Below are 18,056 nucleotides of genomic sequence, written 5' to 3'. Positions count from 1 at the left end.
GGGAAAAAAACTTTTGCTCTTCACCATCCCTCATGTCTTTGCATTTCACTTGAAATTGGTTTCCTAGTCTCCAAGACTCGTCTACTGACAATTTAATGAAAGATGCTGCAGAAAGGCTGATTAACTCTACTCTGATTTTTCATTTGGCACTGCACCTGCCAAACAAGTTATTTTGAAATGCAAGTAAACAGAACAATGGAATTTTAAGCCACAATGTTGACGGCTTTACATCAGCCAGCAAGTTGGAGGTGAGACAGTGGAAACAAATCACAGACAATCAGTCCATTGAAAACAAACAAAATCAAAATCAGGAAATAACATCCTTTTGAAGCTCAAAAAATGATGACGTTTCACAGGATTTTCAATGTAACTTCTCCAATGGGTAGAGAAAAACTGCAACAAATTATGCAAACATCTAATTCCCTTTGAGTTAGAGTGGTCATCAGGATTGATTACTCAATCATTTCCACTCTAACAGGTTACAGCATTGAGACCTTGTGATCTATATTGAAACAGCATTTGAACAAATGGTTTGATAGTAAAATGATGGACAAAAGTAATAATGCTTATGTGAAAGAGTGGTAACATACTGGAGATAATAACAGTTCTCTTATATACAGGACTGGAGAGAGCATAAAGGCAACAACTTTACAAATTGTGAAATTGTGCCTCAGTTCACAGTGCAGTAACAATCGCTGTTTGTTTGAGCTGGTTTCCAATTGTGAAGTCTATCACTGTACCTTCTAATTACTCTGGTCATTTAGCTGCTACGCTGGCACTTGTAATCTGTCACAAGTTAAGCAATTTATGCAAAAAGTCTGACAATGTATTTTTAAGCCAATGCTGAAACAAAATTATACCAACAATATGAGCATTTTGTGTTTACAATAAAGTGTGAAGGACAAAAGGCATTCCAATATCTCAAAAATATCTCATCAAAACCTTGGGGTGGGAATCATTTTCATAATCATAGATAATGCATCTGTTCTTGCTGCTTTGAAGAGAAAAATCAGGGAACTGGAATTAAAATGCAAATTGTATATTTTAAAGCAGACTTTTGTGCTAATGAGTGCTGGCAAAGTTCCTGGACTTTATTAGTTCTGCTCACACAAGGAAAGTAACCCCTGTGGTGAATGCACTGTAGGATAGACTTTATGAACACATGCTCTTTGGCACCTGTCACGGGCACACATTTGAAACCTGGCCATCGTGCTCGCAGGATATTATACCCATGGATATTAAGATTATCCAAGACTGTAAAATCTGCCCCTGTACAGGTTACTGAAATGTTGATTGAATTCTCCACTAAATGCCAAATGGTATCATTAGATCCTGCTCCTTGCAATATCCTTCATTTCGAAATGTCATGTCATTTTCTGCATTCCTGAATGCTCAAGGTCACATTACAACTAGAAATCATCTAACATGGTCAGCAACAAGGAGGAATCAGAATAATTATCATTTCAGAATATTTTGTTATGATTCTGCTTATTATGAATCCCTTGGCAATTTTAACACAACAGTACTGTGCTGTTTAAAATGAGCAGCAGTAATTGCTTAATAATAAACTCAAAAGAATTTTGCTGGAAACACAAGTTTAAATTTGTTGCTTTTCAAAGTCTCTCCTGGTCATTTATGGCATTTGAGCACATTTCTCTTACTCTTGGGTTCAAGTTCAAACCTAGACAACCTTAATGGATGAAAGATTGGAGAGCAAATTCCTTTCTCTATCATCGTAAGCACACATCCATTCTTTTCCTGCCAGAAATGTAGGGTTAAAGTTAACCTGAATGTACAATGTTGGTGCACAAATGTAGCTGCCTATACAGAGGTACATTTCTACTACAGCCGATTTGATGACCTCCTAGAGGACCACAACCTTGCCCTGATTTGAAGGTTTGCATTGCTCAATGACTTGTAGAGCTATGCTGGCTGGAGTCAGAGCTTTATGCTTTGGTTCTTGGTAGCGTCATTCATGCCAAACAGATCAAAGGTAGAGGCCAGATTAAGAGTGATCCACCTATCCTTCAGGTTCCGGAGTTCAGCTCGGGATTAACAACCCTGACTGGTAAAGCAAAGTTGTTATGGAAACAGCAATGAAGAATACTTCTACATGAGTGCAATGGTATTCCTGAGTCTCCACCCAGAACTTGCATGACTGACAGGAGTTACAAACCAAGAGGAAGCTACTGACATGATGAGGGAAGCCATGAATACCACCAAGGATGGAGGACTTTCATTGCTGCCCTAAATCCCAGCGGCATAATGGGCAGTAAGTATTTAATTGGATGGACAGCTCCACTTAAAGATCTGCAGTGTTGATGCAAGAAAATAAAGTAGATACAAACAACTTAATTGATATTTACTGAATCTTTCCAATGTATGAGCATTCATATTGTGTGCGTTAATAAATTCTGGTTACAGAGGTTCAGGTCAAGGAAGATCTAAACTGTATGCAAATACTTACAATATACATATCCATAGCCTCACGATCCAATGTCCGGGTGACAATGATTTGTCCAGACTGATCATTGATTTTGAAAATGCCCTTTGGTTCTTCATCCACACCCTTCCCGTGAAGTTGAAACTTGACATTATCTTTCTTGTCCGTTATTACCTAGAATATACCAAAATATATATTAATCATAACGCAAAAAGACCCAATTTTATATGAAAAATTATAATCATGAATTGTAAAATCTCATTCTGAATCACAGAATTAAAATATAGCTATAGACAAAATGAGTGCATATATCTGCCAATCTGCCATCACTACCACTTCCTAAAATCTGAACAAGTGGTATGGCAAACTTCATCCCATTTCCCAAGATGTTTAAAATAGCTTAATCCTGGCATAGCTGATAAATGCAGGGGACAGAAGTAACTGCAATACAAATTAGAGTTGCAGGAAAGGGGTAAAGGTTAGTGAAATCTATTTTGATTATAAGTGTGAAACATATGTGAGAATATCAGTGCCCAGTGTAGTCAACTCCCTCATTAGCTCTGAGAATTGAGAGTAGTAAACATAACCACTGACCAGTCCCTCAGCCTCTTAATTGTCTGTGAATCTGGGAATGCAACAAGTGATAGTCCTCTCTGTGAAGCAGGACATCAGTGCAATTGTGGAATTCTTAATTATTCCATATGACAATAAATCAGTGCTAAAGGCAAAGGGCAATCTAAATTATTTTCTTTCCTACAATAGTATTCCAATTGCCTGCACTCAGTGATTAAAGTACATTGACCTTGCTTTTGTTTACTATGGCAGAATAATTATAACAAGTGTACTCAGAGCCACAATTTTGGTCAGAATAAATTGCGCTCTTTCTAATATCTATTTAGTTTACTGGATTTATTAGGATTGCAAAATGAAATCATTTTAAATGAGTTTTAAGTGTATTATTTTCAACAAATTTAAACATTATCAAACAAATCAACTTCTTTTCTGTAGCACTGCATTTAAAGGGATTAGGCTTACAAAAAATGTGTCATCCTATAAACTGCCTGCTCTGCACTACAGGTGGTTATTTCATTCTGCATTATTGGAATGGCAGCACTTGCTATCTCTCTGGAATCTTGAAATGGACTGGGATTGGTGCCTCAGTAAACATTTTACCTTTGATTATTACCAGATTCAAACTAAGAATGACATTATATGATACAGTCATACCATCACCTAATTTGGCTCTTTTTAATCACACTGCAGATGGCACCTCCTTCACAGTTCCATGAATATTCCACAACATTTTATTGGCAGAATCGTACAAGTCATAGAAGGTTCTTTCAGTAAATCAATGCACTAATTGCCATGTTTCATCATTTAACTTGCAAAACAAGAATCTACAATCAGTGGCCACTTTATTAGGTACACCTGCTCTTTAATAAAAATATCTTATCAGACAATCATGAGGCAGCAACTCAATGCATAAAAGCATGCAGACATGGTCAAGAGGTTCTGTTGCTGTTCAGACCAAACTTTAGAAATGTGACCTAAGTGACTTTGACCTTGGAATAATTGTTCATGCCAGCCCAGGACTGTTTGAATATCTTGGAAAAATGCTGATCTCCTGTGGTTTTTGCAGACAACAGCCTCTAGAGTTTACAGAGAATGATGTGAAAAATAAATTTAAAAAAAAATCCATTGAGTGGCAGTTCTGTGGACAAAAATGCCTTGTTAATGAGAGAGATCAAAGGAGAATGGTCAGACTGCTTCAATCTAACAGGAAGGTGACAGAAACTCAAATAACCATGCATTACAACAGTGGTGTGCAGAAGAGCATCTCTGAATGCACAACACGTTGAACTTTGAAGTGGATGGGCTACAGCAGCAGAAGACCACAAACATACACTTAGTGGCAACTTTATTAGGGACAAGACGTACCTATTATGTTGGCCCCTAAATGTACAAGGTAATTGTCAAGCTATTTGACACCCTATTGGTAAGTTAATATTAATGTTAAATCAATCCCAATATATTATATTGAATCCTTGGTCAACATTGTGATGTATTCTATAAAGTTTGGAACATAACCATTCACTGTTACATAAAGCTGTCTAATTGCCCAAGATCATGTGATCTCAAAGACTTCTTTCAGGGTGTTAAAATGAAGCCCGAAACTAAAGAGATCACATAGACGAATGCTTAAACAGCTCTCCTATTCATGAATTTCATGTGTTGAGAAGTGTATATGGTAATGCTATCATGTCTAATGTGGAATGAAAAGAATCTGTATGATAGATTTTTACAACAATCTTGCGGTTCAGGATGTTTGCTTTGACCAGCTTCTTCATGAAACAGTTTGTACAACAAAGACCCATTGATGCAGCAGTCTGAGCAAAATGGAAGGAAGAATTTCAGCCAACAGTTCAATGAAGACAGTGATTGATTATGAAAAACATATTGGCCCAGATTTTACTATATACAGTAGAGATGTCAGTCACCACTGAACACAAAGAAGGCTGCTCATAAAGGTTTAGCAGGCACACTGCCGTGGCTTTCTCCTTTAACAGTAAGAGTACACAGCTTTGATTCTCTGTTGGCTGAGTTTAAGAAGAATGTTGCATCCTGTGGAGCAGCATAGATCACTGGCAGCATCTTCTGGATGCATGTACATACATAATGGAAGAAGTTACTTTTACCTTTGTACAACAATACTGATAGTTTTTGTATCATTACCAATGTTATTTCAAAACCATATGTCCTTATCCCTTGGATGTCAAGTGCTTAATCTTTAATTAATTGGTAAGCATTGTTTCCCTCTGAAAGGACCGTAAATTTGCTGTGTGGCTTGCTGGCTTGCGTACCTCAATGACCCGGAGAGCTCTACGGGCTGGATTCAGGGCTTTCTACTTTGGGTCTTGGTAGGGTCACCCATGCCAAACAGGTCAAAGGGTGAAAGGCAAGATGAACAATAGTCCGTCAGTCCTTCAGACTCAGGGGTTCACCTGAGGTCTAGTAGCCCTGACTGGTAAAACAAAAACGTTATGGAAACAGCAATGAAGAATCCTTCTACGTCGGAGTATGATGGTATTCCTGCGACTTCACCCGGGACTTGCATGACTGACAGTAGTGAAAACCAAACTACTGACACAATGAAGGAAGCCCTGAGCACCGCCACAGTTGGAGGACCTTCATTGCTGCCCTAAAGGGCAGGTGCATAACGGGCAGTAGAGAAGCGTTGCTTCGCCTTATTCATAATGCTGCCTAAAAATTATGTGTTCCAAGTCCCACTAAACATGTGTCTGTTCAGCACACAGAGTCGAGTGTATGATGCTTGATCCTACATGAAAATCAATTCATCTGCAATATAATTGTTGCTATTAGTTGACTAATTAGCATAACTTAATGCTCATTGATTGCCTGGGTACTGGGCTCAGAGTGGAGAACATGAATTTCCTAAGAGCCATTCGATCATCATCATAGCTCTCAAGTAAACCATTACATCCTTCCAGCATGTTGCTCAGAATCACTCTAGTTCTGTTCATGATTTTCTTGTTCTTTTTTTGCTCCTCTCTCTCTCTTGCTTTTATATGTGATCCTATTCACAATTTGATGCAACGTTTTTATTTGGTGAAGTTGGCTATCAATACAAAAGATGACTGTTGTGAAATATTAGTTGCATAGCAACATTAGCCACATCAAGCTCATTTATATTGCAGCACCGCATGTGGAGAGCGCACAAGAGGTTTAACTGGTAGGCAGTGATATATAGTGGCTGTCACCATCACTTGTCATCTGCTCACTGTTTTAATTGGCAGCGGCCAGCCACTAAGAGGGAGCACATTTCTTCACAAAGATAGGAAAAATATTCTGTCCCAAAACAAATTATTTCAGGTGCTAAACATCCTTGAACTGTGTCTTCCACGTTACATATAATTTCATGTCTCTGTCTCTACTTAATCTAGCTAAGCTATCTCACAAATCTCCAAACCAACCCAAATTAATTTTAGAAGGTTATGTCTGAAGGCAGAATACAGGATCAATGTCAGGATTCGTAGCTGTGTTGAGGAACAGAGGGATCGTGGAGTCCACACCGTGTTTTTAAGGTGCCAGATGAAGTGTTGGCCTTTATTAGTCACGGGATTGAGTTCAATAGCTGTGAGACAATGTAGTAGCTCAAAAAAATCCTGGTTAGACTGCACTTAAAGTACAGAGTTCAGTTCCGGTCCACTCATTACAGGAAGGACATGGAAGTTTTAGACAGGGTGCAGAGCAGATTTACGAGGATCTCCCCGGACTCGAAGGCATGTTTTATGAAGATGAGTTGAGCAAGTTAGGAGTGAAGGAGGATGAGAGGTGACTTGATTGAGGTGTACAAGATGATAAGAGACATACATAGAGTGGACAGCCAGAGACCCTTTTTCCAGGGCAGAAATGACTAATATAAATGGGCAAATTTAAGGTAATTGGAAGAAAGTATTGGAGTGAGGGAGAATGAGAGGCAAGTTCTTTACACACAGAGTCAAGGCATGGAACAGCCTGCTCAGGTTGGTGGCAGAGGCAAATACACTAAGGGCATTTAAGAAGCTCTTTGATGGACACATGCATAAATGTGTGGGAGGGAAGGGTTAGATTGAGCTTGAAGTAGGTTAAAAGTTCGGCACAACAATGTGGGCCAAAGGGCCTGTACTGTGCTGTATTGTTCTATGTTCTAAATTTAATGTTCTATGTTCAAATACGTTTAGGATTAATGGGTGAATGATTTAACAACAGGTGAATATTCCCAGTTAGTGGTGAATCTTCTAGTGCTGCCTAGATTGGACAGAGCTGGCATAAAAGACAGTCTAAACATGAAATACTATAATCAGCACAACAATGTATACTTTTCTAATCATATGATTAACACAGTCTTAAAATCAGCACATGGCTGCCCATGATCCTTCCCACTCTCTCTCTCTCCAACAACATTGAATCACTCTGGCTCAAAGTTATCCTAGTCTGGAGCTCAATTTTATTCTTCACTGTATTTGGTGTTTCAGCAAAACATTCTTGTTCCCTTTCAAACATCAAGCATTGCAAAGTCAGAAACTTTTGAATTCGAAAACACCTCCAAATATTTTTACCCTTCACTATCTTCTGATCCCCCATATTCAGGTGCAAACCAACACAAATACCCTTGATGGCTTTACCCCTCTACAATTTTGCTGCAATCAGACGTGAAACTATATATACAAGTTTGGCATGGACTAGAAGGACTGAGATGGCCTGTTTCCATGCTGTAATTGTTATATGGTTATAAGTACAGTCAATATTAAGAAATTGCTTAGTCATGATCCAACTGCAAGGTAAAACAGATATGGAAGACTCGTTGTCTGTTCCCCTACAAGAACAAGGTAGAACCCTCATGCCAAAATTGGAACATAACGGATCTAATTTTCTAGCATTTACAGGTTTACAAAGGATAGGTGGCTAAAAATGACATCTCTATGCAAGTTGTTATTTTCCAAATATTTTGTTCATAGTGATATTTAAATCTTTAAAACCATAAACATAAAATTGAAAGAAGCATAATTTGACGTTAATTCAGTATCAGAGACAAGTAATTAAGGTGTCAGGACAAGCAACCATCTCTTCAAAGCTGTGTAAAAATATAATAGATCTGAAGCTTTTAATATCTCCAGGTGAAATCAGAGATAAAAGGTTGATGCATTTCAGTCTATGGACATTAAAACATATCAATGGGAAACTTTATCCAAAATAAACTTAAATGCTATATTGCAGATAAAGTGAACACATGATTAAAACAGGAGTGGGGCTTGATTTTTTTTTGATACTGTATTCCCTCCCCTTTACCTTGGGGGAGCTGCCATTATTTTCCTTGATGTCCCAGGCAAGGACTGAAATCTATCATGTGAAGAACAGTTACCATTCCTTATACAAATTTTGCATGTGTAAATTTGAAACACGTCAGCATGGAAGTCATTTGTCAGTGAACAGGCTTACTTACAAGCAGCTTATGTATGTACCAAGTCATAAATGAGATGAGTACTCACTTCTCTTGGTATTGTGCTGGATGATAGAATTCACTTGTGAAACATTTTTTATACCAACAAAGAAAACAAAACAAACTATTGTCAAACCACTCACTGAGTGTTTGCTAGATTTCTGCATTTCAATTCATATCTGAATCAGGAAAGAATATTGAAACACAGGTATGTCCAAACCAAACTGCATTAAATCAATTCTAATAAGTGGTTGCATTGGCAGTATTGCAGCATAATCAAATGATTCGGTTGACATAAAACATGACAGTATTAGGTCCCATCTAGCTTGCAAACATCATTTGAATTCAATAATTGTATTACAGTCCATAACTGACTATGGCACATCTGGTATTTCATAATACTATTAAGTAGCTAAGGACATTTTCTACACCCTGTAAGCTGGAGTTACAAAAAAAAAAGGAAAGTCGGCCAATGTCCAATTATTTTACTATGCTGATTTCTTGATTACATACACGGATAGCAGATCATGTACCAGAGTGGCAAATAAAGCAGCTAACAAGACACAACTGGATATAAAAAAACAAACAAGACTTCACATTTCAAGAATGTGGTGCAGTAAAAACAGGGATTAACATTAATATATAGTACCTGTACAAATGCCTAAAATGCTTCCACTGCATTCATCGATCCATTGTTTTTTAGTGGTGCGTATTGCTGTAATGTGAACAAAGTCACCAGAGAGACACTGAAGCTGATGGATACAGAGTGATTTATTCAACAAAATGAGACACTGTTGGAGGAAGAGATCTCCCAACCCAATATTACAATTTTTTAAATAAATGACCTGGATGAGGAAGTGGAGGATTGGGTTAGTAAATTTGCTGATGACACATAGGCTGGGTGTGTTGTGGATAGTGTGGAGGGCTGTCAGAGGTTAGAGCAGGACATTGATAGAAAGCAAAACTGGGCTGAGAAGTGGCAGATGGAGTTCAACCCAGTTAAGTGTGAAGTGGTTCATTTTGGTAGGTTAAATATGATGCAGAATATAGCATTAATAGCAAGACTCTTGGCAGTGCGGAGGATCAGAGGGATCTTGGGGTCCGAGGTCTGAGTCCACAGGACATTCAAAGTTGCTACACAGGTTGACTCTGTGGTTAAGAAGGCATATGGTGCATTCGCCTTCATCAGTTGTGGGATTCAGTTTAAGAGCCAACAGGTAATGTTGCAGCTAAAAAGGAGCCTGGTCAGACCCCACTTGGAGTACTGTGCTCAGTTCTGGTCACCTCACTATAAGAAGGATGTGGAAACCATAGAAAGATGGAGATTTACAGAGGAGATTTACAAGGATGTTGCCTGGATTGGGGAGCATGCCTTATGAGAATAGGTTGAGTGAACTCTGCCTTTTCTCCTTGAAGCGACGGAGGATGAGAGGTAACTTGAAAAAGGTGTATGAGATAATGAGAGGCATTGATCATGATAGTCAGAGGCTTTTCCCCAGGACTGAATTGGCTAGCACGAAAGGGCATAGTTTTAAGGTGCTTGGAAGTAGGTACAGAGTGCTTGGAAGTCAGGGGTAAGTTTTTTTAAGCAGAGAGTGCTTGGAATGGACTGCCAGCGGCGGTGGTGGAGGCGGAAATGATAGGGTGTTTTAAGAGACTTCTGGATGGCTACATGGAGCTTAGAAAGATGGAAGGCTGTGGGTAAAGCCTAGGTAGTTCTAAGGTAGGGACATGTTCGGCATGGCTTTGTGGGCCAAAGGGCCTGTATTGTGTTGTATGTTTTCTATGTTTCTATCACATTTTATATGCCAAAGATCAAAGGTAAAAGCAGGACAATTCCATAGTTACAATGTACCTACAATGCTTCCTTTGTATTACATATACTTTTCACAAACCTTCTTCACATCCACACTCTAGACACCCAAAATAAATAATAATCAGCATTGCCTGGTTTACAATCAACTCCAGTGCACCTCTCTAGGAAAACTATAATTCAGGGTTGCATTGTAAATCCAATCTACAGGTCACGTTCATGTCTGAAGATTGGTTGCTGGTGAAATAAATATTTGCCAACTCCAGAAAATGCCCTGACATACATTCTATCTAAAATAAAATGGATTAAAATCTTCTTTTAAGCACATGGCTCAGAAATGTATATGAAAATTTTAACAGCGTATAAAATTTTGTAGTTAGAAAGTGCTAGCTTAATATATTGAATTTGATACACTTTATTATTATTAAAAATATAAATTATTCGCTTATCTTTCTTCTTGATGAAGAGAGGAAATTCTCAGATCCAAATAAAAACACTGTTAAGCAATTTGGCTGCAATGATAGAACAGCCTCTAAGCCCATTGCAGGTTTATACCAGTTCAAGAAGCTGTCCAAGTCCCCACATTCTAGGATCAATTTGAGGATCTTGTAACTGCTTGTAAGTCTTTGTTGCTGTCACAGGATTGTGTAAAGTGTTGTAAAATGAGTGCCTTGTTTTATCTCTCAAAACAATATTTCTGCTCTGTCACACAAGGCTTCTGATATGTTACAGAAGTGCGCCAGAGAAAATGAGAATGAGCTACCTAAAAATCAACTGGAGTCAGGAACTGAGAATGTGGAACAAATACTGTGGTTGTATCTTTGAGTAGGTTTCACTCCGCTCCACATCCATCTCCCCTTCTCAGCCCCAGCTCACCAATATCAGAGCCATCACAACCCATACATGCAGGCTCGAGTAGAAAGTCAAATGTCAGTGAGGGAATGATTATATCCAAAATGGATTTTCCAATGAACTTCCCATAACTTCTTAGGTCTGCCATTTTCTGTTAATCTTCATCTGAAGTAGGTTTTTGAACAAAGTTCAGATAAAGTGTAGCCACTTTATTTACTCTCTCAGCAATATACATACTTGACTTTACTGTATTACAGACCATAAGATATAGGAGCAGAACTAGGCCATTCAGTCCATCGAGTCTGCTCTGCCATTCCATTATGGCTGATCTCGCATTCCATGTAACCCCATACACTTGCCTTCTCATCATATCCTTTGATGTCCTGATTGATCATGAAATGATCAAATTCTTTCTTAAATATATGCTCGGACCTGGCCTCCACCACAGTCTGTGGCAGAACATTCCACAGATTTACTATTCTCTGACTAAAAAAAATCCTCCTTACTTCTGTTCTGAAGGGTTGCCCTCAACATCTCAATTTTGAGACTGTGCCCTCAATAATGGTTCTGGATACCCCCACCATAGGAAACATCCTCTCCACACCAACCCACTCTAGTTCTTTCAACATTTGGCGGGTTTCAATGAGATCCCCATGCACTCATCTAAATTCCAGTGAGTACAGGCCCCAGGGTGCCAAACGCTCCTCACATATTAACCCTTTCCTTCCCAGAATCATCCCCATGAACCTCTTCTAGACTCTCTCCAGTGGCAATGTATCCTTTCTGAGATATGGGGCCCGAAACTGTCAACAATAGTCCAAGCGCGGCCTGACTAGTGTCTTGTAAAGCTTCTGCATTATCTCCTTGCTTTTATTTTCCATTCCACTTGAAATAAATGCCAACATTGCATTTGCCTTCTTTAGCACAGTTCTTTCACTGAATCATTTTTTTATGATGTGCATTTTCTAGAATCTATTATTTTCTTAATAGGAAATGTTTCTGTAAGAGTTAAAGTGGATGAAATAAATCATTGGTCCTATTAGCAACAAGCACTTCAAACTGGTTGGACCTGTCCTCCATTTGAAATGGGTCATGACTTGCCCCTGCAACTAGTCCTGCTATGAGTGAAACAGCAAAGGTTATCTGGCTAGGGAACAGTTAATTGCAAAGGAACTTCATTCCTAGCCTCCAAGTCATTTAACTCTGCACTTCTTTTTCCTCACAAGACTCCTTCTGCCTCCAATGTACATGTCTAATTCAATTAATACATTTTGGAATATCTTTTTTTTCCCTTTTGCCTTTTAACCCCCAACATATCAAGTGGGTATTCACATTTAGAAAATTGCTGTAGCCCTCATTATTTGCTATAACGTCACATCAATATGCAAGCCCTCAGCTCCGGTCAGCTCACAAATTATCATCCAATTGCCTTTACCAATGCACACAAAACACTGGAGGAACTCAGCAGGTCAGGCGACATCAGAGGTAGGGTTGAAATTTTGGACTGAGACCCTTTATCAGGACTGGAAAAGAAGGGGAAGAAGCCAGAATAAGAAAGCGGAGGGAGAGGAAGGAGTCAATTTCCTTTGTTTTTATTTTTTCAAGGGATAAGGGTATCACCAGTGACTAGTATTTACTAACTATCTGCATTTATTGAAATGAGTGGCTTGCAGAGACTGTCTTGAAGTCAATGATATCAGCATGAACCAGAGCTACTTTTTGAAAGGGATAAAGAAAATTATTTTCCTACAAGACATTAATGAGCCACAACAATTTCATGGTTGCCATAACTGGTACCAGCTTTATAATTTCAGTTTTAATTACAAATAAGATTGTATTTAAATTCTTCACTTGCATTGGTGGGATTTGAACTAAGATCATTGGCTTAAACCTCTAGTTCACTGGATATTTTAACCAGCATATTACCATTTATTAAATTTCTCAAAGGACGAAGGCCAACCTACACTGCACTGTGCATTGCAGGAGTCTCAGAATACACGACCCTAGAGTATCAGCACAATTTCACACACACACATACAACTGAGTTTAAAATGCTTTGCACATTTTTTAATTACCATGTGTTCAAATGTCTATACAATAAATCAAGCAGGGAAATTTTAATGGAGTGTATTAAATGCACTAACAGCTCTTTTGAAATAGAAACGCAATCATTTCGAAATAAATGTATTAATTATTAATATCTCTCAGCTTGGATTTAAGCCAGATGCCAACACCAGATTTTAATATATGCAAGGAAGCTTTTCTTTAATGAATATTTTGTTTTATAAGGTGCTATCTTGACATTGGTTCACGATTGACATCAAACTTCCAAACTGAAACCTTGGCAAATAAAAACACTTTACCCCAATACAAAGATCCCCAGGACCAAGGATTAGACCCCACTTCCTTTCAACCTTTTTGGACGTACAGTAGTTCCTCTGTGTTAAGAAGAAGATTTACTTTGTTTCACATGAGGTGAATCTCCATGTGAAGCAAAGTAAATCTCCTTCTTCACTCTCCCATTTCTTTCTACTGTTCTTTCAATCATATTATCAGAATCAGGTTTAACATCCCTGGCATATGTAATGCTATTTGTTAACTTAGCAGCAGCAGTATAATGCATATAAGATAAATATCAAAAAAAAACTTAAGTACAGCAAGTATATATGTATAGAAAATAGTTAAATTAAGGTAAGTAGTGCAAAAAGAGAAATTTTTTAAAAAGTAGTGAATTCATGGGCTCAATGTCTATTTAGAAATCAGATGGCAGAGGGGATGAAGTTGTTCCTGAATTGCTGAATGTGTGCCTTCAGCCTTCTGTACCTCCTTCCTGAAAGTAACAATCAGAAGAGGGCATTATAAGGTATAGGAACAATTTTGTTTCCTTACCATCTGGAAGAATGTGGAAATGTGCTGGTGAGAGAAGTTAGTAAAATATGGGATTGATATCTTTTCTAACATGATACTCAAGGTTCAAAGTAAATTTATTATCAAAGTGCATATATGTCAGTATATACAACCTCAAGATTCATTTACTTGAAGGCATACTCAAGAACTCACACTCTGTTCTAATTGTTAACATAGGCAGATAATGAATGTAGGAAATGGAGTTTTAGATGGAAACTTGGAAGTCATTTGAACATTAGTTTTTCCAAATGCCTTGGGATTTTGAAAATCCAGACTCCAGCACCATCGACGCGGGTTTCAATGAACATTAGTTTGTTGTTTCTTGACAGATCCTCTGAAGGGACAACTCAGTTGACAGTCTTAACAGAATAATTGTCTTGAAAAAGTCACAGGACCATTTCATTCTGATCCATAACACAGACAAACTACATCCCAAGAGCAAGAAAGGAGAGCAGGTCCAATCCTTGGTCTTGGGGTTCTTTGTATTTGGGTAAAATGCTTTTGTTGGGGAAGGCTGCAGTTCAAAAGCCCCTCCTATCCCCATGACATTTTGTAAAGGCACTTACAATCCCCCTCGCCACAGCTGAAGCAGTCTTTACCATCCTCCAACTACCATGCTGTCTGAGACACAAAAGATTCTACAGATATTGTGTGTGTTGCTGTGGATTTGAAATCCAAAAACCCAGTTAATCACACCAGCTTAACTCAGACTCTGTCAACTCCATGATAATGCATATATTGCCAACCTGCCATCTGGGAAAATATTCGATGATTATTCCATGTTCTAATGAACCCTGAAGTGTCCATTTAAAACAAGACAGAGGTCCAATTTGAGATCTTAAAAATTGATTTTTCCACTAATTCCAACCCATTCACTTTAAGGTCTTGAACTACACCCCCTCCACCACACACACACACACAAAATAAAACTGAAGTTGAAGACAGCAGAGATTTTAACTATAAATATTTACAAAATTTAACCTACGACTTGAATCTCATTTTCTCAGATTCACTTTGCTTTATAAAATGGTTAAAATATTAGTTAAGGTTTGTTTTTTATCCTTCCTGGTTTCTTCCCTGTGAGAATTATTCAATGTGATTGGCTGCTCCACCATCACAGCTGTAGAGTGCTAGGGATTCCTTTGAACTAACACCTGACAGCAATATCGGAATACAGATCACGATAACCTTCCTGGCCAGTTTTCTTCATGCTCAGCATCAAATGTTAGCTCTGCACTGGCAACAAGATCCAGGCCATTTTTTTTTTTTTACAAAGCACAATTTATAAAAATGTTATTCCACTTTTTGGATTGAGATTTCACTACAAGTAAACTGGTCTGAGTTTATACTCATTCTAATTTTCGTAGAGCATTCTGCAATGTTTTAAAAACAAACTGTGTTTCTATTTTATGGAGAAATTATGATGGCACTCAATGTCTTTAGCACCACTACCTCCAAGTAAGACTCTGTGTGTTGAGCCCATGCAGACAACTATGCTACAGAATTCTTTTCCAAGGAAAGAACTGAATCACAAAGCGCTAGTTGAGGTTCAAACCATTGCCGATGATTTCATAAAACAATGTATATTTATGAACTTGCTGTTGCATCAGAAAAAATTTCCATGGCTAAGACTGATAGATTTTATTTGGTGGAGACACTGAGCAATAAAACAGTTGATGCAGTGATCTAATATAAAGGTAACTTAATCTTGACAGGTTGAGACACCTACTCAATATTTTGTGTAATTGAATTGTCAATGTCATCTTTTTTTAAGAAATTCATTGAGATTGAGAACAATTTTCAGTTTTGTGCATTTTGAAGAGCATTAAGTGGCAGAGGATGGTGTGAGAGGGTGGGTGGCTAGTTTGTAAAGTAGTCCACAGATTTCACCATGTTATCAAGGCTTCCATCGGCTCCTGAAGCACAGCCTCATGACTGTCAAAAACATCTTAACTGCTCCTTCTCTGCCATGTGGAACTGGAATTAGTTTATTATTGTTACATGTATCGAGATAGTGGAGAAATGTGCCTTGCACACTTTTTCTACAGATCAAGTCATTACACAGTGTAATGAGGTAGAATAAGGTTAAGCAATAACAGGATGCAAAAGAAAGTGTAACAACTTCCGAGAAAGCACAGTGCAGGTCGGCAATAAGATGCAAAGTCATAACAGCATAGATCTTATCATGCTAGGGAACCATTCAACAGTGCGTAGAAGGTGTCCTTCAAACTGGTCATACATGCTTCCAGGCTTTTCTATCTGCTGCCTGAGGGGCGAGGGATGAATTGAGAATGCCATCTTTGATTATGCTGGTTGCTCTAATGAGGCAACGAGAAGTATAGACAGAGTTCAGAGAAGGCAGGATGGTTTCTGTACTGTGCAAACTTCTGCAGTTTCTTTTAGTTACGTGATGAGCAGTTGTCTTACCAAGCTGTAATACAGTCAGGTGGGATGCCTTCTCTGCTGCATCAGTCAGAATTGATAAGGATTTTCGAGAACAAATTTCTTCAGCCTGCTGAGAAAGTGGAGGCATTGTTGAACTTTCTTGGGCATGGCATCTATGTGGTTGGACCAGGACAGGCTATTGGTGATGTTCACTCCTTGGAATATGAAGCTCTTAATCCTCTCAACCTCAACACCACTGTTGTAGGCAGGCGCATGTACGGAACATCATACCCCACACCTTTTCCAGGGGTCAGTGACTAGCTCTTTCTTCCCTTCCTTACTCTTATTCATCATGACCGTGTGATACGGGCCACTACGGTGGTATTATCTGCAAATCTGTAGATAGAATTTGAGCAAAATCTGGCCATGTAGTCATCAGTCAACAGGGAGTAAAGTATGGACTGAGGACACAACCTTGTGGAGCACCAGTGTTTAGAATTATCTTAGCAGAGGTGTTGCAGCCTATCCTTTTTTGATTGCGGTCTGTTGGTGAGGAAATCAAGGATCCAGGTGTAGTTGACTCCCAGAGTTCAAAGCTTGGTGATGAGTTGGGATAGTAGCATGGAAGGTAGATATGTGGTGTGATGTAAGTGTTCCTGTGTCCAGATGCTCCACAGATGAGTGGGGCTAGAGAAATGGCATCCTTTTTCATCAATAAGCAAATTGCAGTAGGTTGTGGTTATCTGGAAAACTGGAGTTAATGTGTCCCATGACAAGCCTCTCAAAGAATTTCATGATGATGGATGTTGGAGCCATGGGAGTTGTTACGACATGTGATCTTGTTTCTCTTGGGTACCAGGATGACTGTTGTCTTGATGGAAACCACAGATTGAAGCAAGGAAAAGTTCAAAATATCATCCAGCGCCCTAGCATATGATCTGCATGGTCTTTTTTGATCCCGTGTGTTAAAGTCTCCATATCAGGAGGTGATGCAACTAGTCATCTTATTGTAATTCTATTGCAAAAATATGTAGAATACCCACAGCTCTGTTATGTTTGTATGCGGTAAGTGGAAAAATAGTGGCTGTCCAGCAAAAGCTCAACAGCGGTATTATCAGCGATAAGATAATTACTCCTGTATCTGTTTAAAAAGCAATGTGAAGGATGCACATTACCTCTAAGTGTAAACTATACAAAGGCCCTGGCACACCTCCACTTCCGCCAACTCAAAATTGTGAACAGAACAATTTGTTCTGACGCAACCTTACTCTATACTTCTTTAGGTCTGAATCCAACCTCAGAACAAATAGTAAAACAATTAGGGTGCGAGAAGGATGAAATGAATCTAGGCAATTTCAAGCTGCTCACCAAGGCAATGTAGCTCACAGCACATTCAATTTGTGGATCAGTCTGAAAATGAAGTTAAAGCAGGCTAAAGTTAATCTGTAGAAGCACAGAATTCATAGCATCTTTAACCCAAGCAAGTGAACAGATGCTTCTTCACTTCAAATTTTATACAAGAATAATGCACCCACATGAAGAAAATTACTTTCAGCAAATGATACCTGATTTTAGATTAGTCATGCAAAATGGAATATCTCCAAAATGGGGGATAATAACTGAAAAATTTGGTAAGATCATGCCACAGCAGCACA

General features: G+C 38.6%; 1 protein-coding gene across 1 annotated transcript in view; it reads right to left on the bottom strand.

The window, feature by feature from the left end:
• The window catches only part of cdh13 (cadherin 13, H-cadherin (heart)), a 1,114,993-nt gene that overhangs the window by 622,242 nt on the left and 474,695 nt on the right, over positions 1-18,056 (bottom strand). The window contains exon 5 of the mRNA XM_073070318.1: positions 2,468-2,617. Within this exon, the coding sequence (XP_072926419.1) occupies positions 2,468-2,617 (150 nt within the window). The remainder of the gene's footprint in view (positions 1-2,467; positions 2,618-18,056) is intronic.

The sequence above is a fragment of the Hemitrygon akajei genome, chromosome 17 (assembly GCF_048418815.1).
Source record: "Hemitrygon akajei chromosome 17, sHemAka1.3, whole genome shotgun sequence".
NCBI classification, from domain to species: domain Eukaryota; kingdom Metazoa; phylum Chordata; class Chondrichthyes; order Myliobatiformes; family Dasyatidae; genus Hemitrygon; species Hemitrygon akajei.
Note: the sequence above shows the minus strand (reverse complement) of the source record. Positions and strands in the feature narration are given on the sequence as shown.